This window comes from Eublepharis macularius, chromosome 5 (genome assembly GCF_028583425.1).
Source record: "Eublepharis macularius isolate TG4126 chromosome 5, MPM_Emac_v1.0, whole genome shotgun sequence".
In the NCBI taxonomy this organism is placed as follows: Eukaryota; Metazoa; Chordata; class Lepidosauria; order Squamata; family Eublepharidae; genus Eublepharis; species Eublepharis macularius.
Genome location: NC_072794.1, coordinates 18,931,441 through 18,954,728, shown reverse-complemented (window position 1 = coordinate 18,954,728; position 23,288 = coordinate 18,931,441). Strand labels below are relative to the sequence as shown.

The 23,288-nt window shown below is 39.2% G+C and overlaps 1 protein-coding gene across 1 annotated transcript; it reads right to left on the bottom strand.

Annotated features, from left to right (window-relative positions):
- LOC129330267 (vomeronasal type-2 receptor 26-like) lies at positions 1-19,347 on the bottom strand. Its single transcript, XM_054980306.1, has 6 exons — positions 19,205-19,347; positions 10,946-11,237; positions 9,455-10,318; positions 5,248-5,475; positions 3,826-3,952; positions 1-905 (listed from the first exon to the last, which is right to left on the bottom strand). Exons 1-6 carry the CDS (start codon positions 19,345-19,347, stop codon positions 1-3), a joined length of 2,559 nt encoding a protein of 852 aa, XP_054836281.1.
- Positions 19,348-23,288: the final 3,941 nt, after the last annotated feature.

Sequence of the window (23,288 nt, the reverse complement as noted above, 5' to 3'; positions counted from 1 at the left end):
TTAATTTTTTGCCCTCCTCATTAGCTGTTCCCTATTATTCAGCTCAGGCCTCAGAACAATAATGTAGCATTTGGGGGAAAAGATGCAGATCAGCAACCCAGCACCAGATGCCAAGATAGAAAAGACCTCCACGGCGACCATGTATTTCCCTTTGGTGCTCAGGTAGGTTGGAAGGAAAGACACCCAAACACTGCAAAATACCAGCATGCTGAAGGTGATGAACTTGGCTTCATTAAAGCTGTCTGGCAGATGCCTGGCTAGGAAAGCCACACTCAAGCTGATGAGGGACAGAAGTCCCATGTAGCCCAAGGAAATATAAAACAGGATGGCAGATCCTTCATTGCACTGAACTATGATCTCCCTAGTCAGCGAATGCAAGTCAGAATCGGGAAACGGGGGAGAGGTTCCTAGCCACACAATACAAATGGCTGCTTCAATAAGGGAACAGGAAAGGACAATGAAGTTGGCCAGTCTTTTCCCCACCCATTTCCTGATGTTGGATCCCGGTTTGGTAGCCATGAAAGCTACAACCACAGTGATGGTTTTGGCCAGCACACAGGAAACAGCCACTGAAAAGATGATACTGAAAGCAGATTGTTGGATGGAACAGGTCATCTGCCCAGGTCGTCCAATGAAGAGCAAGGAACAGAGGAAGCACAGCAAGAGGGAAATGAGGAGAGCGTAGGTGATATGGCGGTTGTTGGCCTTAACTATGGGGGTATCTTGGTGTGTGATGAAAATTGCTAGAACCCAAAATGTGATCAGGGAAAAAGAAAGAGCAACAGCCATCAAAATGATCCCTAAAAGTTCTTGATAAGACAGAAACTGTAGAGTCTTGGGCACACATCGATCACCTTCTGTCCTTGGATACTGATCTTCAGGACACTTGATACAATCCTCCATATCTGGAAAAAAGGGAAATGGGTTGTATTTCAGTCTCTCTTTTTTAATTAATACATTTTTATTGGATGGGTCAATATATAGTCAGATTAAAACACAAATTCAATCCATTTCAATTCCCACAAGTATATTTCCCCACCCCCTCCCCTCCCTCTTTTCGATGTTGACTTCCAACAGCACTCGAACCTCCCGCTATTAGTATCACATTATTTCTATATTATAGTTGTTCTTATCTTATTATTAGTAAAGATCTTAACTATATCTTATCTTACTTAGTATCATTAAAACCCTTCAAAAGACCACAATTGTCCCTTAACATCCCATTTCTTTTCCATATATTTTTTCAGCTTTTTCCAATCTTCCAAAAATGCTTTTGGATCTTGATCCTTCAAGTTTCTTGTTAGTTTGTCCATTTCAGCCATGTACAACAATTTGTTTGTCCATTCTTCAATTTCAGGTATTTCTTCTTTCTTCCAGTATTGAGCATATAATATTCTTGCTGCTATTATCATACAATATAGCAATGTCTTGTCGTTTCTATTAACATCTTCTAAGTGCAAAGATAATAACAACATTTCTGGATTTTTAACAACATTATACTGGAGTATCAAAGACATCTCAGCACATATTTTAGCCCCAAAGTCTCTAGCCTTACGGCAAGTCCACCACATATGAAATAGAGAACCTTCATGATCCTTACATTTCCAACACTTATTAGATAGCTGCTTATTAGCTATGGCTAATTTTTTCAGTGTTAAATACCATCTATATAACATTTTATAGCTGGGTCATATCTCAGTCTCAATTCAGGTCCAAGTTCCATCCATTCCAATTCAGGTCCAACTTTGAAATTAGGTCAGAGAGGGAGAAATTCCTTGCAATGACTTCTCAGTGTTTGCTTTTTTATAGAAAGGAGGCATTTTATAGGCGCTCATTCTTGCTGACTTTTATTATCAACTTGCTTGATATCGGTGCTTCAATATGATATTTAATTACTTTAAATCCCGTTATAATACTTTCGGTAAGTAACATTATTTGGGTTTGGGGTTTTTTTTGGAGTTGGTTTTGTAGTAAAATAGCATAGTACCCAAGCTTCACAAAAGTGTTTAAATAAAGCAAAGCATGTTATCCCTATTCTGGAGTCTTGTATCGACTTTCTTCAACTGTCTGAAGGTTCCTTTAATTGATTTTTACCTCAAAACTAAGAATTCCACAGCTGACCAATCAGAGAAGGGGGAGGTGCAAGCAGTAAGGAGCCTGTCAGCCATACAGGAAAGCCACGCTCCACAGGGAGATTGGCAACCCTGGTCAACTTTTAGGGGGAGACTGGGAGGTCTATTTTACCTCAGGACACATTCAATGACTCACAATAGCAACTGTATACTGTTTAGAATGGTGTGTGGGGGGTGAGGCCCAATCAGGCCGCATATGCAAATGACCTTGAAAGGTTGGCCCAGTCAGGGAAGAGTCGCCAAGCTGGCAGTGGGTGGGGTGCAAGCAGGCAGCAGCAGGGAAACTGTATCCCTTTGGGAAAACACGTTTTACCTCTTTTTACACCTTTAGGGAAATGAATTTCTGAAAATCCCTTCTTAGTGGGTTTTACATCATGAAAGGAATGTACTCTCCAAATTTCATGTTTCTACGTCCAAGGGTATGGGCTGGGCATTAATGAATGTCAGGAGACTTGTCTTTATATATATAAGAGTGAGAATTACCACAACATTTTGAAGAGCATTACGAGGACAATGGGTGCCATTTGGCTAGCCCTTACATCTCAAACAAGGCTTAGAGCACTGTTGGCTAAACTGTATTAATGGGGGTGGCTAGTAAGAGATTGTCAAGACTCTTCCTGGGCTGGACTTAGAAACAGACTCTTCAGAGGACAAACACCTCAAGGGAAGATTCAGGGCTCAGAATATGCCCAGCAATACCAGACTGGAATCACCTCCAGAGTTCCCGGACTCCGGGGTCTTGGCTGAAGGTCTTCTCCTGAAGCCTCAGCTCAGTGAACCACTCTCAACTTCTCAGATGCAAGAGTAGCTCCCGTGGGCGAGACTCAGAGGATCAGCCCCCAGGTTCTCCCCCAAGGCACCCAGCTTGCAAGTGGGGCCTGGAGTTCTCCTGGAATGATCACTGACCTCCCCTGGAAACACAATAGCAACTACAGAGGGTTGAGTCTTTGGCACCACATCCCTATTGGGCTCCTTCTTCTCCTCAGATCTCCAGGAACTAACCCACTCAGACTTGGCAGCCCTATTCTCCCCTCACCTGACAGGACCAAGAAAGACAGCAGGCCCATGAAGAGATCACACAATAGTGAAGAAGAGACAGACTTGCAGCCCTTGATCCTGTAGTGAGCCAGGTGCCTTCTGTGGTGTATACGGTCCTAGTGTTGAGCAGTTCTAGTTTCAGAGATGCTTCCTCCAAATTCCGTGGGAGGAGAGCTATCTCCCCCTCTCTGATATGTTCTGTTAACGTTGGACAGTTCCTCTGTTCTAACTTGCTTACAGCTAAATTCTTCTTTCTTTCTATCTTTTTCTACAAGGTCCTATTGCTACATTTTAGATAGACAGTTCTTACAAAGAGCTTTCTGTATTAAAATCATACAGCAGGTGTGTGACAGGTGCATCTCGACCATATAGAAAGCATTGTACTGTTAATTCTCAGTTCTCACAGTGATTAACACGTTTACCATACATTCTTCTTTGGTCTTTTGTTTCAAGTTTCATTTTCTTGCAAGTTGGGTTACAAATACTATAATAGCTCCTGAGCCTAGTAAAAGTGCATAATACTGAAAGTATAATACTGAAAGGCACAGAAATGGTATATAAAATCTCTTTCATTAAATCCATATTCCACACTAGTTCCTTGCAGGAGTGGATTATCAAAGGCATTATGCACACAATGTGGCCACACATCAACTACCTGTCTTGTCTGTGATCTTCCCTTCTGGGCATGGAGTACAATCATAGCAGCAAAATTTCTCCCCTTCCTTTTTTTTCTTCTGGTAGCCGGGCTTGCAGCGGTCATTACACAGAGACAGGGGCTGTCCCTATCGAAAAATGGGGGAAAGGATTTAGGATGGGACATTAGCTGATGAAACAAGGGATTTTGGGGGACCCCTCCTCTAAAACTAATATGTGAGCATTCATTCAAGCAAAAACACACAGACACATGAGGTAAACTGGTTCTGAGGGCAAATTCTTTCTCCCTCACTTCTGCAGATCAGCCTGAAATTGTGGTGGACAAGAAAAGTCTCTGAGCAAACAGTAAATATCATCTTGTTTTTATTCCATGACCAAGATTTTAGCCTTGGAGAAGCTTCTTCCCAAAAGTGTTTCCAACTCATAACAAAAATATGGCTCTGGCTTTTGAAATGTTTGTATAACTGACCTGTCACTTAAGTGTTTTGGGGGCCATGCATTCTGGGAAAATGTAATTCGGAAGGGATGTTTGTATTAACCTTTTTCATTTTTTATTCTGTAAACAATTAGTGCAAAGGTATATTAGATTCTCTGATGTAACTGTTCTTTATGCTTATGGGGTGAGAGTATGCAACTGACCTTTATTTGGAAATAATAAAATTCATATCTCTTTGGTATCCCTGTGATTGGAGTCTTGGAATATATTTGGGGAAGCAGTAGTAGGGAAATTAATAATTCACAGCAGAGTACAATTTTTTTTAAATTCTCCTATCAGAAACCAACTGTTGAAATGGAATTTCATAGAACATTAGGGATCCAGTAACCTGCTAGTACATTTCAGATCAGGATATTATTTTTGCAGCATCTCTCTTTCATGAGGAAAATATAAAAACCAAAGAAATGATATGCGTTGCTCAGCCTTCACTCCATAGCAGAAATGTTATCTGCCTCCCTCACAAACCCTCCAAATTTTAACAAAAGCATGGATATGAGGTCATGGTGTTTCGTATGTTTTCAAATATTTGGCAATTTGAAGTCAAATTTCCCTTTAGTTTTTGAATGTGAATTATTGAGCGTTCTCAGCGAAAAAAACCCCTAGAATTGGGACTCTTCAGCTCCAGTCATCCAAATCAGTATATCTAATTTTGAAGACGGTCAGATCTGTGGATAATCTGGAGATGGGAGACATGAACAGACAAGGCAGATGGTTCTACAAACCTGAAAAACGACCCAAATTTGTGAGAAAATCTGAAATCTAAAAAAAAAGTCTATTAGGAGATTAACTTCCCCACCCCACCCCCAAATAATAGAAGCAGTGCCCATAGCTTTAAGAACCTCAGTATCATTGTGGCAACTGCAAGAGTATTGTGAGATGCCCCCACAATTCTTTGGGGGTCCCCTGCTTGTACTTTATAATCATCACCTTATTAAAACTTCTTGGCCAGACAATCAAATCCTCATGAATCATGAATTCTTTCCCTTCCACACCACTGGGATCCACTCTTCCAACATTCACCATCTCGAAGGATTTGTTTGGGAAAGTGACAACGTTCATTATGTCCAATCTAGCTCCCATTTCTCGCTTATCATTAAAGGATATTGTTTCACCAGCTGAGTTATTAAATAAAATGCCTTGAAGGAACTGGTCAATCTGGTTGAAGAAGGAAAAAAAGATACTAATATATCGATGTCTTCATGCCAGGATTTACAGATATTGTTCCTTGCTGATACATTTTGTGTCATTTCATCTAGACCCAGACTGGCGATGTAGCCATTTTGGGGTTTTTTAAATAAATATTTTATTGATTTTCCATACAGATAGAAAGTAAGAAAAAAGAGAGAAAAGAGTGAGAGAGGAAAGCAAAAAGAAAGAGAGAGAAAAATTACACAAAGGTTTCATTAGGCTTGCTTATGTCAACATTCTAGTTATCCACATCTCATACTTTATCCTAATACAGAGATGACTGTGATTTTTGATATTTCAAACCATATTGCCTTACTACATTTTAGCCTCTATATTTATCTTTAATCCATTTGTAGAAGGGAGTCCATGGCACAAAGAAGTCTTCCTCCATTTGTCCTTTTATTACTGAAGTTAACTTGTCCATTTCCGCAGTGTCCATTATCTTCACTACTAATTCCTCTTGTTGAGGTATTATTTGACATTTACAATAAAACGCTAAAAAAATTCTGGCCACTATTACTACATGAATTCTGGCCACTATTACTACATTTTTATTCTTCAGTAGTTGTGTATTCAACTTCCATCTAAATTTCCTTGTTGTTTCTGCTATTTTCAGTAGTAAGGGATTGTGATCTGCATACTTTCTGGGAAGTATATCCACATCTCTAATTTCTTGTACTAAACCTGTGGAGCTCCAACACATGTCGATTCTGGACCAGGACTTATGACAGTCTGAGTAAAACGTGTAATCTCTTCCTGTTAGGTTCCTTGCTCTCCATATGTCAATCAACTTATATTCTTCTGCCAGTCTAAGAAAGGAACTTGGGAAAAGCCCTTTTGAGTTCTTAGATTTCTTTGTTGTCTTCCTAGCTAAGTCATGGTCAAATACCGCATTAAAGTCCCCAATTAAGCATACATCCATATAGTCAAACCTTGCCAAGGTTTCATTCAAGCTGTAGTAGAATTTTTCCTGGTGGTCATTTGGCGCGTATATCATTGCCAATAAGGTCTTCTTCTCCCCAATAAAGATTTCAACCAGTAGTAGTCTGCCATCTTCCGTTGAATATATCAAAGTTGGTTTCAATTCTTTTTAAATATATGCTACTATACCTCTTTTCTTAGTCAAATCTGCAGTAAAAAAGGTATCTCCAAGTTTTTTACATTGTAGGTAATGCTTGTCTTTCTTTCTAATATGGGTTTCTAGCAGGCAGGTAACATCTGTGTTCAAAATTCTTAATTGTTTAGAATTTTTTTTCTTTTTTCTCATAAGTTTAGTCCATTAATGTTGGATGAAATTTTTTTTATAGGTTTCACCTCCATTATATTTTTTCTTTTTTACTATCTTCCTTATTTCTTCTTGTCACTCTCATCAGTTGTGATTTGTGACTTGGAGTTTTGCTCTTTCATGGTCCTGCCTCTTCTTCTGATGCTATTGAACAGTTCTGTGTCAAGGTTCCTTCGTCTTTTTCTGCACCTTCTTCCTTCTTTGATCTCTTTTTCTTACTGTCTGTTTGCTTCTCTTTCCTTCTGTATCTTTCCATAAAGTTCTCCATCTTGTATACTGAGTCAATCTTAAATCTCTGTCCTTCAAACTGGAAAATAACTCCTTCAGGGGTTAACCATTGGAAAGCAATTTCATCTTCTTTTAATTGAGTTATTAAAGGTGTATACTCCTTTCTCTTCTGTCTTATTTTCCATGGAGTTTCTTTTAGAACTCTTATGTCTTTACCTCAAATCTTGAGTGGTTTGTCACAAAGCATTCTCAGAACATGATCTCTAGTTATGCATTGTGGAAATTTAATGTAAACTTCTCTTGGCACCTTATTCTTCTTTGCGTATAGGGAGTTAACTCTGTATGTTAAATCAATTTCTTTGGTCATCTCCACTGGTTCCTCTTCCAAAAATTCAGCAAGAGCTTCTGTGAATTCAGTCCTTAAATCTTCGTCCTTATATCCTATTACATTTTGACATCTTATAATAAATGCAGCTCTTTCCATTTCTAGTCCCATTAATGAATTCCAAGTAATAACTTGTTTAAAGGCCGCTTCTGTTTTCTGCAGCAATGCAGCCATTTTGTTGTACTCGGTGAGGAGTACCTGCTGGATCACACCAGTGGTTCAGCTACTGGGTAGTTCCTAAGCTGTTTAATAATTCAGTCATGGAACTTGCCTATGCTCTGTTTCAACACTGTTAAAAACCTTTTTTTTCATTATTTCTTTTTCTATAAATCTTACAAATTGCATAGATATACCCATTAAATGTATATTGAAATGTCATGATATTAATTGTACTGACTCGCACAATGTAATCCATCTTGAGTCTCAATGAGAAAGGTGGCCTATAACTGATACATATTTTTTAATCCACTTTTTCCACCCTGGCATAATTTTTTAAACCATTATCCTGTCCCTTCTTGGTCATCTTTTTTTCTAAACTTAAAAGTTCCAGATTCTTTAACCTTCCTGCAGGCACTCCAGACAGTTAATTCTCTTGGTTGCCTACAATTTTTTGGTTTTTTAAAAGATATTGCAATTAGATATGAAGCAGGGGCTCTCGATTCTCATCTCCTTGTACCTCCTGAATCACAGATGCAACCCCTTCCAAAAACTCCTGCTCAGCCCTATCATAAGAGGAAGTGTTTTTCAATAGCCGGGCTGTGGTTGTTTCTTCTTTGTCCATACTTTAATGTTAGGGATAAGTGAGAACAGGGTCCAAGGATTTGTGCTTATACCACTTTTCCTTTGAGTCCTTGCTTGCATGCTTACACTTCAATTATGTTATTAAACTCTCTCATAATTTGGATGCTGTTAGTCTGGACTCCAAGATCATTCCACACCCAGTTGGGACACAGTTCCCCAGGAGAGGCAAGGGGTAGAGGGCAGAAGGTGATCTCTTCATCCCCAAGTTACATGTGAGTGGAACCTTTTAATGGGAAAGCAGTAAAGGGGGTGAAAGCCTTTAGGAGCTGTTTAGGAGGAGGAGCCATTTGAGGGCCAGAAGGTGGCAGCAACTCAAAGAGAAGGAAAAGGCAAGCAGAACAAGAGAGGGAGCCAAGCTGCACAGGGATCCAGGAAGTACAAAACTGAAGCTAGAAGGGCTCCACCAGAGAAGGCAACCTAAATGCAAAAGAAACTCCGGTGTAAAGGAACGCAAGGTTCCACAACAAACAGCAAAAGAGATTTAGTATAATTGTTTATATTTTTCTAGTATTAAAGGGCAAAGTGCTAATATAGTGTAAAACTCAAGAAACCAATCTATATACAGTATAAATAAACTTACAATAAATAATCAATCAATAGTATAAATGAGCAGGACCAATCAATACTTCTTAAAGTCCAACCGGTGAAAAGTTCATTAATTGATATTTCAGGCAGACATCAAGATGGTGAACTCCAAGTCCATTATCCAGCATAAGAACTGAAGCTGAGTGTTTCTTCAAACCATCAGCCTACGGGTTTTAGCCGGCATGTTTCCAATTCCCATTTCATTTTATAACTTCCATCTGGATCAACCGACTTGGTGACAAGCTATTGTAAATACTGTGCCCATCCATTAGATAATGATTCCTGTGAGGAAATATTCAGCTTCAGTTGGCTGATGGTTTGAAGAAACACTTCAGTTGATCCTGCTGATTTATACTATTGATTGATTATTTATTGTAAGGTTATTTATACTGTATATAGATTGGTTTCTTGAGTTTTGCACTATATTAGCACTTTGCACTTTAATACTAGAAAAATATAAAATATTATACTAAATCTCTTTTGCTGTTCGTTGTGGAACCTTGAGTTCCTTTACACCAGAGTTTCTTTTGCAATTAGGGATCCAGGAAGGCTGGCTACCTTTTTTCTCTCCCATTTGCCCAGAAATTGAGAAAACCATAAAACCTCAGAGGCAATAGAATGTGACCTCCACCTCCATCCTGACATGTTTGTGGAAGCATTACCTGCCAAGGTGAGACATCTTGAAGTTCAGCTCTTTGACCACCCATCATCAATCTCTGCTTAGATCTGGAAGAGTACATGAGTTGCAAAGTGTGCCCTATGGCATAGACAGCATTGTAGATACTGTAGCTGTGGCCAGTTGTGTGCATTTCAAAAAAAGGCGCAGGGAGGATCTCCAACGCCTCCTCCCCAGTACATGTACCATTAACATCTGTTGGCTCCAAGGCACTGGAAAATGTACAGTCAAATGCTTGCTCCCAGAAGTCCTTGAAGAAACCGTCTCCTTGTTTCCCAGGAGGTTTCATGTCCTGAAGAAATTTGTGGAATTCTAGAAGCTCGTTTGAGTGAATTCTGAAGACAAGGGCACCATGGAAGAACTCAAAATCCCATCCCTTTTGAAAGCCTGATAATGCAAAATCCACCTGGGTAGTCATAACCCACACCTTCCTAAACGAAGAGATTTCCTTGTATTTCAGATTGCCTAGTAGCAGCAAGGCATTAAGTGCTGCAATAGTCTTAATATCTCCATAGAGGATAAATGTGTTGGCTGTGCTATCAATGAGAGGCACATATATGTTTGAGACTAAATCTGCAAGAACGTGAAAGGAATTCAAATGCTCTTGGTTTAAGATTCTTTCTGTGAAGTCCAAACATATTCCATTCTGGGACAGCAATGGCTCCAGTACCTGCAAGAAATGTTCTCCGTCATCGTCATCTGCAGCAAAGAGCCCAACCCATCTCCATCCAAAATGCTGAAGCAACCAGATAATCCCCATATACTGACGAGATTCATTAGGAATCATATGAATAAATGAAGTCACTTGTATTGCAACCCTCTCCTTGGGGGCAAATGAGCCATACGGGAGCTAAAGGGAAATACAAAGACATTTTAGGGATGAGCTCATATCTTTTTTCATGTTAACAATTAATAGACACATTTTCCTGAATCATTAGAGTACATGATGCAATTTCTGGGAAACAGTCATGAGAAAGAAATTTTCCAAAAAATGTATATACCCAGTACTTCCTGAGACCCCCCCCCCCACATTGTGTTGTGGCTCCCTCCCATCCATTGCCCCTTGTGAGGCCACTGGTGGTGTCTTTGTGGCTTCTGAAAGGCCAATAACTCTGCCTAATTTGAAGATAGGATCTCCACCCACTGAAACAATCCTCTGAGCATCTTTGGCCCCTGCAGGAGCCAAGGTAAGTCAGGTCAAGGAAGACCCATCTGTCTTATATTTATTTTGTTCTTTATCAGGCAGTGATTGATTTTGCCATTAACCATATTTCTCCCTGATTGCTGACCTTGTGGAGGATCAGTTCAGATCAGTATGGCCTACTGTTGGCCCTGCAGACTAACTGCTTAGCCACTTCGTGAGACAGGATGCTGAACTAGATGGACCACCGCTCTGATCCAGCAGGGCTCTTCTTAGGTTCTTAATCCTACAGAAAAGAGTACAGTTTGTGAAATCCCTCCCATGCACAGATCCTACCTGCGGAATCTTGTAAAGACGTAGGATGTTTGCCATACAGAAGGAGATATCAGAGCTGAGTCCCCCAATGACAGCCATTAGGTTTTTCTGAGTGTCACATTCATAGTTTGGAAAATATCTATGCAGTTTGAACAACATATCCAGAGTAGTACGATAGGCCATCCTCAGGTCGCTGTAGCTGTCATAGATGTGGAACCCGAGAGTGACATTGGACAAGATTTCGGGGTTCTCATTGATCTCATTTACTGCAAACACCAATGCAAGGATGTGCTGGTAGAACTTCGTGAACATACTGTAAGGAGATTTAAATGTCCCTTAACAGGAGAGTTGTTTTATGCATTCAGACAAATAGGGGTCTTCCTCTGAAAGCTTTAGCTGCAATTTATTTGTAATTGTTTATAAAGCAAGCATTTCTTTGCTCATTATGCTACATTGTGGAGGTAGCTTCATATTAGAAGAACAAGTTTGCTCCCATTTTGAGTTTCTTGGTTTTCAGTTGAGGTTCTTTAGAATTTCAAAGCCAGGCTCAAGAAAGAACTGATTCAAGACTTTTAAAAGCAAAGGTTTCATAACACCTTCAAGAGCCAGGATTGAAAACTTAGCAGGATGAAGTAAGAACATTTAAACATGTTACTCTATCATTATGTCATAATCTCCAAACCAGGCTGTTCCATATCACATTTTGCTTTTCTTGAGTGAATAAATGCATCACACCTTCAGCGTGTGGTCTGCTAGATTTTACCATGTAGGAGGGAATGCAGGCTAAAAGAGTTTGGTGTGCAACATCTGGAACTATTGTTCCCTGTTTTTCATCAGCAAAATGTTTCACAGCACATATGGTCCAAAATGTTTTCATCCATTCTCCCCATATATTCTTTTACTCTTATCAATGTATATGTGACCATTTTGAAAAAAATAGATTTGGATCCAGTCTCATTTTGCAGTTGCCACCAATTCTCCCTTCCTGCTACCCACCCCCCAGATTGTTCATCACAGTCCACAACTTCTTGAGGTATATAATTTCATTGAGTCAAAGGACTAAAAAGAGTGGGGGTGTCAGGAACGTTTTGGTCTGTGTTGGATCCCAACGTTAAACTAAAGCAAAGAAATAGCAGGGAAACATTTTCAAAATTCAAAATGAGGGATGCATGATGCTAACAAGACAGCTTTTCATTTAAAACAAACAGAGAAACACATGGAAAAAAGAGAGAAGCTGCTGTCTGTCAAATCATATAAACATCACGAGATTTCAGCATTAGAAAGAAGAAGAAAATATTGTGTCTACTAAGTAGAGAAGAAAACCATGATGAATATTCAGAAAGAACTGGGAGGGACAACAAAACACAGTCTAAAATGACGTCAGAGATTTTACTGGGCAGAAAAAGTGCAACTGGAGGGAAAGAGAAGATCGGGAGAAATAGGTAAGAGCTTCAGCATATCTATATTGGATTTTTTGCCATGTCTTTGTAAACATGCATTTTCTTTCCTATGGTATTGCTTATTGACATGTCCTTGATATTGACTGTACTACTCTCACATTATGTAATCCTTCTGGAGTCCTATTGACTGTTCCTTATCATTAAGAGAGTACTAACAGCAGTTATTTGGATTCTTTTCATAGTTTGTCTCCAATACCTGTGTCAACATTATTTTTAAAAAAATCTGAATTCCTGTTATGTATGAAGCATCTTCTCATTTTCATACATTTTTCCATGCTTCACAATCACTCATGAATTTGACTTTTGAACATGGTTCTTATATATTTCTGTCATCCCCCTGTTTTCCACAATCTTATACATTTGTTCTTTAAAGAATTTGCTCATTTCAAACTTCATTCAACTTTGGTGTGACACACACCACCCCTCAAATATCTCCTTATGCCTCCCTCTCGCTCTGACATATAAAGAAAACTCATTGTGAGATCAAAAGGCCCCAGTGGAGGACTTCCTGTTTGGGATCCATGGAGGTCTAACGCAGCTCCACTTGCGGAGCTGACCGGACTGCCGTTTTAACCGGCCGGCGGGGTGAAAATAGCCCGCGGCCGACTGCTCTCAGGCGGGGAGCAGGCAAAGAACGCTCAAGACCCTAGGGTGAGCTAGATCTCGGACGAGGGGGGGCTCTATACAACGAGTCTCCCCCCGATCCTTGAGGTCCCACCTTGCGACGGGTCGGCTATAATCTCTGCGGCAGTTTTGGGGCCAATTCGGCTGGCATAAGACCTACATACCCAAGCATCGATTGGGGGAAGAAGCTGAGAGGGGAACTTAAAATCGAAACAGCGATTACAACCCGAGAAAAGTGAAGAGAAGGTAAAGATCATTATCTTCTGAGACGGGACAGATTGATAAAAACAGAGAGGAAAAAAAGTAGATTTTTAAACTGCAACAGACTAGTGAAAAGGAGGGGAAGACTCGGCAGGAATCGAATTTAAAAAGAGACTAAGTTTAAAGAAGTTATTAAAGAAATGGGACTATTGTTTTGAATACCTGTGGCTTTGGAGCTGTGAGAAAAAGACACCATCGCGAGATCTGCTGTGGGAAGACGGGAGACAGGAAGTGCGTAATAACAATAGAGTGGCTGGAGAGAAGCGGCCCTTGCTGGAGGGCAGGAAGTAGGGAATCGCCATTTTTGAAAGGGGAAGGGTCGCGGCTTCAGCGGAAGAGGAAGTAGGCCATCTTGGATTACAAAATCATAGAGAAACCATAGAGAAAAGACGCCCGACATTTTGGACTCTTTAAAATTTAATTTCTATAAGAAGACCGGGACATTTAAAATAGAAAAACATTAAATTTTACGCCACGGAGTTAAGGAAGAGAGCGGATTCGTGGGAGCGAGCTAAAGCAAGCCCCACGATGTCAAAAAAAGAGTGGCAATCGGCAATAGAAAACCTGGATAAAAACCTGGACAAAAAACTTTTAGATATGATTAAAGAACTTAAGGACACGAAATTGGAGCTGATAAAAGAGGTTAAAGAGGTTACACAGACAGTAAAATCGGAGCTGTCAGAAGTGAAAAAAGGTATGGAAACAATACGAAGTGAATTACAAGGAACGCAGCAGAGAGTTAAAACAGTAGAAGACGCGATGGAGAATTTAGCAGACACGCAACAAACAGAGATGAGATTGGTGAAGGGGAGAATGTCAGTTGCAGAAACTAAACATATGGAGAAGCAGCTACGTTTTCGTGGCTTGCCAGAAGTGGAAGGAAAGTCAGCACAAGAACAGATGACTGAGGTGTTGGCTGAGTACCTGGGGAAGGAGGAGGAGGAAGTTGTGGCTATCCTAGATGTGGCATACCGTGTGAATTCGAGAATAGCAACCCAGAGGAAACTACCAAGAGATGTGATTGTGCAGTTTACAACACGAAATATGAAAGAGAGGATTGTGACAAAACAGTTTCAAGATCCATTGGAGATTGATGGCAAGACGATTATTATAATGAAGGAACTGCCCAGATCAGTGTTACTGGACCGGAAAAAATATAAAGTGCTAATTCAGATTTTGAAGGACATGAAAATCAGGTACAGATGGGAGTTACCGGAAGGAGTGTCCTTTGAGTTTGGAGGGGCCAAAAAACGCATCAGATCTGAGCGAGAGATGGAGCGATTTATTAAGGACAATGAAAAAGACTTACCAACAAGATCATGAGTATGGAGTGTAAAGTATTATCTTGGAATGTAAATGGACTAAACTCACCGAATAAGAGGAAAAATACTTTTCACTGGCTACTAAAACAAAAATGTGACATTGTTTGTTTGCAAGAGACCCATATCAGAAAGCAGGATGTAAAATATTTAAAATCTGGAAAATTGGGCAAAGAATATGTAGCGGCCTCCAACAAGAAAAAAAGAGGAGTGGTGTTGTACATAAAAGAGGAGCTACAGCCAAAATTTGTTATGAGAGATGTGGAAGCTAGATTTGTAGCAGTGGAATGTATTTGGAATTTAAAGAGAGTGTTGGTAGTCGGACTTTATGCACCTAACGGTGCAAAAGAAAGCTTCTTTGAGGATTTAAGGAAGCATTTAGACGATCTTGCATACGACCAGATAATTCTTGCTGGAGACTTCAATGGAGTGACAGACTTGGAACTAGACAAAAAGACTACAATGGCACAAAAGAAAAGAGGACTATTACCAAAGCTTTTTTTTGAGTTGATTCAACAAGAGACTCTTGAAGATGTATGGAGGAGAGAATATCCTAGAAGCAGACAGTTTACTTTTTATTCTGCAAGGCATTCTACATTATCAAGAATTGATATGATCTGGGCCTCAAAAGACTTAGCATTATGGACTAAGGAGGTAGAAATAATGCCTATGGTAGGCTCAGATCACAACCCAATTATGTGGAAATTTGGAAAAAAGAGAAAAAGGAAAGCATGGAGAATAAATGAGGACTTGTTACAGGAAAGAGAGAATATGGAAATACTGAGAAGAGAGACAAAGTTTTTTATACAATACAACGTGAATAAAGAAGTACCAACCAATAAAGTTTGGGATGCTTACAAGGCGGTTGTAAGGGGCATACTAATGGACTTAAATGGTAGAGCAAGAAAGAAGAAAGAGGAGAAAAGACAAGAGATTGAGGAGAAAATAAAAGCCAAAGAAATACAGCTAAAAAAGAGACCAGGGAAAAAGAAGGTATACCAGGAAATTAAAATACTTCAAGAACAGCTAACAGCAATGAGCAATAAAGAATTGGAGTGGAATCTCAAAAGACTGAATCAAAAAGCGTTTGAGGGTGCTAATAAACCTGGGAAGTACCTGGCATGGCAATTGAAGAAGAAAAGGGAAAAGAAGATAATAAATAAAATTTGCGAAGATAACAAAACGTATTTGGAGCAGGCTACCATTAGTAGAGCCTTTTATAAATTTTACGCTAAGCTGTATAATAAAAAAGAAGTAAACAAAGAATCAATAGCGTCATATTTGGAGAAAACCAAACTTCCAGAAATCTCGGAAGCTTGGAGAAATAAGTTGAATAGTGAAGTAACTGACGAGGAAATAAGTAAGGCAATACAATCTGCAAATCTAGGAAAGGCGCCAGGGCCAGATGGACTTACGGCTAAATTCTATAAGACAATGGCTAATGAACTGGCACCATTCCTAAAAGAGGTGATGAATGGGGTTTTAAGGGATCAAAGGATTCCAGAAACTTGGAGTGAAGCGAATATATCATTGATCCCAAAAGAGGGCCAAGACCTGACTAATGTGAAAAATTATAGACCTATATCGCTACTCAACAATGACTATAAAATTTTTGCGAAGATATTGGCGGAGAGATTGAAGGGGTGGCTCTCGGAAGTCATAGAGGAGGAACAAGCAGGCTTTTTGCCAGACAGACAAATAAGAGACAACTTAAGGACAGTGATCAATGCTATTGAATATTATGACAAGCGTTGTGACAAAGAGGTTGGTTTCTTCTTTGTTGACGCTGAAAAAGCGTTTGACAATTTAAACTGGGACTTTATGTTTGCCACTATGGAAAAGCTACAATTGGGAGAAAGATTCATCAGAGCAATTAAGGAAATTTATAGAGACCAGACTGCAGCAATTGTGGTGAATGATGAATTGACCAAGAAATTGACGATAAGTAAAGGAACAAGACAAGGTTGCCCGTTATCTCCATTGTTGTTCATTTTAGTATTGGAGATTCTGATGATACAAATACGTCAAGATGATGAAATTCGTGGAATAAAAATAAAGGACTATTCATACAAGGTCAGAGCATTTGCGGATGACATAATGTTAATTGTAGAGGACCCATTGGAGAACATGCCAAGAGTGATAGATAAGATCAAGGAGTTTGGAGACTTGGCAGGTTTCTTCATTAACAAAAAGAAGTCAAAGATATTATGCAAAAATATGACTAAGCAGAAACAACAATTGTTAATGGAAACAACGGATTGTGAAGTAACAAGTAAAGTGAAATATTTGGGAGTCGAATTAACTGCAAAGAACATAGATCTATTCAAAAACAATTATGAAAAACTATGGACTCAGATAGAGAGAGACTTGATTAAATGGAATAGATTGAATTTGTCATGGTTGGGCAGGATTGCAGCAGTTAAGATGAATGTGTTACCAAGAGTAATGTTTTTGCTACAGACAATACCAATCATCAGAGACTCCAAACAATTTGAAAAATGGCAGAGGAAAATATCAGATTTTGTTTGGGCAGGCAAGAAGCCTCGAGTGAAAGTGAAAGTTTTACAAGATGCAAAGGAAAGAGGCGGAATGCAACTGCCCAATCTGAGACTTTATCATGATGCAATCTGCCTAGTTTGGTTGAAAGAATGGATGACATTAAAGAACAAGAAACTATTAGCCCTAGAGGGATATAAAAAAATATTTGGATGGCACGCATATTTATGGCATGACAAAGTAAAGGTCAACTCGATGTTCCTGCATCACTTTGTTCGGAGAAGTCTATACATAATCTGGAAGAAGTACAGAATTTATCTACAAGAAGGAACCCCTTTGTGGGTGGTTCCATATGAGGTGATAGACCCGAGAGCTGTTGATAATGAACAACAATGTTTAACGTATAAAGAAATAACTAAAACTGAAGCATCCAAACTTAGAATAAAGACACAAGAGGAACTATCACCTAATTACGATTGGTTCCAGTATGGACAGATCAGAGACTTATATAATTCGGACTCTGTAAAGGGAGGTATACGAATAGAGAATTCGGAACTAGAGCAGACCCTTCTTAAAGAAGATAAGAAAAGAATATCCAAGGTATACCAAGTACTGTTGAAGTGGTATACCGAGGATGAGATAGTTAAAACACAAATGGTGAAATGGGCTATAAACTTTAATAAAGAAATAACAATGGAGGCATGGGAATACTTGTGGAAAACTACAATGAAGACAACGACATGTATTAATATCAAAGAGAACATTTATAAAATGATCTATCGTTGGTACATGACACCAAAGAAGATTGCGCTAGGGAATTTGAATACTTCTAATAAATGCTGGAAATGTAAGAAGCATGAGGGCTCCCTCTATCATATGTGGTGGTCGTGTGAGGTAGCCAGGCAGTACTGGGGGGAAATAATAAGAGAAATGAGTGAAATTTTACAATTTCAAATTAATAAGAACCCAGAACTCCTGCTACTGAACTTGGGAATGGAGGGAATTCCAGCCCAACACAGGACGTTGATATTTTATATGACAGCAGCAGCTAGACTTTTGTATGCGCAAAAATGGAAAGTACAAGAAGTGCCAACTATTGAAGATTGGACTTACAAATTGCTGTATATGGCTGAAATGGACAAGATGACAAGAAAATTGAGAGATCTGGACTCAGGGCAGTTCAACACAGACTGGGAGAAGCTGAAACAATACCTGGAGAAGAAATGGGAGGTGGGAGGAAAACTGTGGCAGTTTGAGAACTACTGAAGTATTGAAGTAGAGGGGGGAGACTTTACCGGGGGGAGAAGAGATAAATGTGAATTAATAAGCAGTCAGATTAATAGATTGACATATATATAGATATATATAGGTTAACAAACAGAACATAGAGAAAATAATTAATTATAAGGACTAAATATAAGGAGCGATTAACTAACAATATTTTCTTTTTTTTCTGACAAGTTTTGTACCAAACTGAATGTCTGAAGATATAGATGGGTTAAATTGATTGACTACGTGAGGAGAGATATATAGAACTATTATAAAAAGATAGAATGAGTAATATATATAGAGAATAAGTCAAATTGTTTGATATAAACGAATGTATGATCTATATGGTTTATGATATATAGAAATACCTGAAATTGAAAAATTGGGATAAATTGTTTATCCAAGATGGAAACAAAGGCTTACAGTTTGGGCATATAATGTTAAAAATAGTTAAGGATGTACTGCTTAGAATAATGGAGAATATATATTTGTTTTAGATAGAGGAAGCTAATAAAAGTAAGGGAAAGGGGACAAAGGGTTGGAAAGCTGTTGGAAGTCAACAAAAAGGGGGGGGAAAGGGAGGGGGTTAGAGATGAAAAAATTGGGGAAAATTGAATGTAAATGTGGAAATAATGGATTCTAACCCAATAAAAATTTTTCAAAAAAAAAAAAAGGCCCCAGTGGATACAGATAAATGCAGGAGGCACACAATTCAGAAAGAGACCCAAAAGGAGGATTCTGTAGTGAAAACAGCTCATGCGCTCTGTGTCTATCCTGACATACATTATAAAGGTGGTTAGAGTTTAAGGTCTCCTTACAAGAAGCAAGAGAAAAAATGTTTCATTCCTTACTGTGGTAGCTTGAGCAGCTCCTGTGAAGGATGGCCATTGAAGGTTAGTTCATGGAAATGGTAAACACTCAAGAAAGCAATCCCACCAATGAGGAGGTCCCCTGGCTGGTACCACTCGTGCGGAATAGGGATGGAGTCCTTCATCGTGCACTTTGTAGTGTCTGTTTGGCATGCCACTGGAAGCACCAGCAGCAGCAACACTACTGGCTCCAGCATCTGCAAGCAACGCTTGACTCTGGATCTAACTTCTCCTGTACCCATCTAAAGCTTCAGCCTGACTTAATCCAGCTGTCTTAGATGGTGGCTGAGTCTGCAAATACACTTTATAATCTCTAAGCTAAAGCATCAGTACAATTGCAAATATGTGCCTTGAATGCCAGCTGCAATTGCAAACATTCTGAATTTCAGGCTGGCTTCACAAAGCAAAATGTATGAACTCAAATGGACAGACCCCCTGCCCGTTCTGTTCCCTGAGGTTTCAGTGGCAAAGAGATTTTTAAAAACCACGTTCAGGCTTGTTTAGTTGTTTTCTAGTGTCTTGTTCGAGGAAAGAAATTGCAGTGATTTAGCTAATTGTAGAGGTAGATTGTTGTCTTTCCAGAATGTGCATAGGAAATATTTTCCCCAGATGACACCCGTAGTCTCATCTGCTCCTTTTGGATTGCAGCTCAACAGGGCAGACACCCCCATAATACAATTAACAATTGATAATTAGAAAATTATATACTCTGCAATAGCTACTATTTGATTTATATTCTCTCATAAATTCAATTAATCTACATATGCATACAATTAGCATTGAACAGTAAATGAAACAGAATGTATTGGAGCTTATATGTCGTAGCTCAGTCATACAAACATGTATACAACAGTTCCAATCTGCAACAAATGTTGCTAATAAAAGTATAAATCACAGATATCCATTTGCAATGTCAATTTGCAACAAATTAATTGAAGGACATCCTTTACCTCGGGATGTTGTTATGGTGACATTAGGCATCACTGCCCTTTATACCGTGATACCTCATGAGGACATTAGATGGGTAGTTGATTCAGCATTGCAGACACGTGACCTCCCAGAGGACCTTATCCTCTTTCTCCTATCCCTCATGGATATATTCAAAGAGAAGAATTATTTTCAATTCTAAACAGAATTTTTCTATCAAATTAAGGGTGTGGCAATGGGGTGTGCAGCTGCCCCCTCCATTGCCAACCTCGTCATGGGGAATCTTGAAGATTCAGTTATTCTTAACCCGGTTGCGAATCCCTTCTATTCCCAAATTGGCCTGTTTAAAAGATACATAGATGATGTGTATTGCATTTATAATGACAATAAGTCAATGGATGAATTTGTTAGATGGATGAATGAAGTGGATTCCAATATCCACTTCACCTCAAATAGCAGTGCCAATTGTGTGAATTTCCTAGATGTGGTCATGTACAGACCTGATTCAGACTCAATAGGGGTACGTCCGTTTAGGAAAAGCACAGATAGGAATCCCTATTTACTCTTCTCGTCTCATCACCCACATCATTTGAGATATAATTTACCATACGGTCAGTATTTGCGTCTTAAAAGGAATTCCACCAGAATGGAGGATTATTCCAGAGAGAGGGACTTACTGAGTAGAGACTTCACACATAGAGGATACCCTACGCAGGTGATCCTTAAGGCAGTCCACAGAGCAGCACATAGGGACAGGTCTGAATTATTTCTTAATAAGGACCGTACTAGGGAGGATATTATTAGATGGGTGGTAGACTACACGCATAAGGCTAAGGATATCAGCTGTATTATTAAAACTCATTGGCATTTGGTCAGTCACATTCAGGAATGTAGTATCCCACCTTCAGTGGGTTTCCGCCGTACCTCTAATATTAAGGATAAACTAGTTCACTCCCGGTTTGATAATTGCACGGCAGTAGATTCGAAACCTATAGGGTACTTTAGATGTGGCAAGTGCAACATCTGTGATCTGGCATCTGTGGGACCTACGTTTAAAATCAATTCGACTCAGAGGGAAATTAGACTCAAGCAATTCTCTACTTTGTAGCACCCCAGGTGTTGTTTACGTAATTGAATGCAGCTGTCCCCATATTTATGTAGGAAGCACTAGTAGAGCAGTTAAGATTCGCATTCAAGAACATATTTCCAGGATCAAGAATAGATCTCTTGAGGCACCACTAACTCAACACTTTCTGGATAATCATACTAGTGAGAGACAGTTCAGGTTTTCAGTCATTGAGGTTGTTAAACCAGATAGATCAAGGGATTTCAATAACGAGTTGCTGAGAAGAGAAGCTTATTGGATGTTTGAATTAGATAGCACAGGTCCACAGGGTTTGAATACAAACATTGAGTATTCCTGTTACTTGTGAACTTTAATTATAAAGGGATATGAATTCCCATTGATGATGTATATGTAATTGGTATGTAACTTGATTTGGATCATTGTACCTTTAAGGATGTATATGAAAGGTCGTTATACCTGCTTAAAAGGGTTCAGTGTGAAAGTAGACATCACCAGCCTGAGACCAAGCATTACTTGCGGTTGTGAATTTACGTGCCGGGACACAGTGAGTAGAGGAAGCAGTCATACTTTATGTTAAAGCTTAAAAACTGTGGCAGAGTCCTTACATGATATTTCTTTGCAGAAATAAACAAAATTCCTGTGATAAAGAGGAAGGACTATGAAACAGGACATTAACCGGAATCCTGTCGGAAATTCATATTGTTATATGATTACCCAGGGAAGAAGTTGGGAATCCTTTGTTTAACTGGCAACTGCAGCCTGAAGATCAAATTGACATTGCAAATGGATATCTGCGGTCTATTCCTTTATTAGCAACACTTGTTGCAAATTGACATTGCAAATGAATATCTGCAATTTATACTTTTATACTGTTGTATACATGTTTGTATGACTGAGCTACGACATATAAGCTCCAATACATTCTGTTTCATTTACTGTTCAATGCTAATTGTATGTATATGTAGATTAATTGAATTTATGAGAGAATATAAAACAAATAGTAGCTATTGCAGAGTATATAATTTTCTAATTATCAATTGTTAATTGTATTACGAGGGTGTCTGTCCTGCTGAGCTGTTATTTATACCCACAATTGCCTTGATCTAGTTGCCTTTTGGATTGCAAGCGGAGGTGGGGTGGGCAGCAGAGGAATGGGAGGAGGGAATGGTGATGCACTGGTGGTACAATATTACTTCTGCTAAATAATGGAAGTGACGGCACATTGTTGGCATGACATTAAGGTTAGGATTTGGGCAAAACTCCACTTACAAAGGGCCAGGCAGTAGGGCCTCTATCTGAGCCCCTGGAGGGCTGCTGCCAGTTTGAGTAGAAAATACAGACCTTGAGGGACCAATGGACTGATTCAGTATAAGGCACCTTCCTGTTTCCCCCAATTTAATAAAGGTTCATCTGGTATGCCAAGGGACACCCCCTCCCATTTCTGCACAAGCCAATAGGGGGTTGCCTTGGCAAGCTTCCCTTAATCCTCTTCTGCCTCAGAGGGTTTTCAGGTTATCCTTACCGATGCACTAACAGCCCACTCTGTACTTGCTATACAAAAGTATGGCCTAGCAAGTCCTATTGGCCCAGGCCTAATAATGCTAAAGCCCAGACCCTAAGAACCAAGTGGAGCAGGTGAAAAAGTCCCCCTTCAGATTCACAATGAATAAGATTTTGAAAATTCCTGCTTGATCCTAAAGGTTGACCAGTTATTCCCACAAATGAGTGGATGGGCAGCTGCCAAAACAAAAGTCACTCCCATGCCTCTTTTTACTGGTTTTATTACATTCATTCATACATTCTTTCATTCATTCAATTTTTATACCACTTCTCTTCAATTAAAATCTTGAAATAGTTTACAATACTTAGAATTAAAACTAATACAAACATATAATATTTAATAAAAATCACAATAAAACAGCCTAAAACAAATAAATAAAAACCACTCTAGTCCCAACCCCTGCCTATAAAACCCTACAAATAACATAAAAATGGTAGGTTGATAAAAATGCACAGCAATTTGCTCTACCTCACAAAAAGGATTAGATAGCC

Bases quoted from the DNA above. Each gene is read 5' to 3' on its own strand.
- LOC129330267 (XM_054980306.1), bottom strand. From the start codon at position 19,347: ATGAAGGACTCCATCCCTATTCCGCACGAGTGGTACCAGCCAGGGGAC. The intron at 10,319-10,945 runs GTAGGATCTGTG...ATTTCCCTTTAG, and splicing joins GTCTTTACAAGATTCCGCAG to CTCCCGTATGGCTCATTTGC. The intron at 5,476-9,454 runs GTAATGCTTCCA...TTCTTCAACCAG, and splicing joins AAGATGTCTCACCTTGGCAG to ATTGACCAGTTCCTTCAAGG.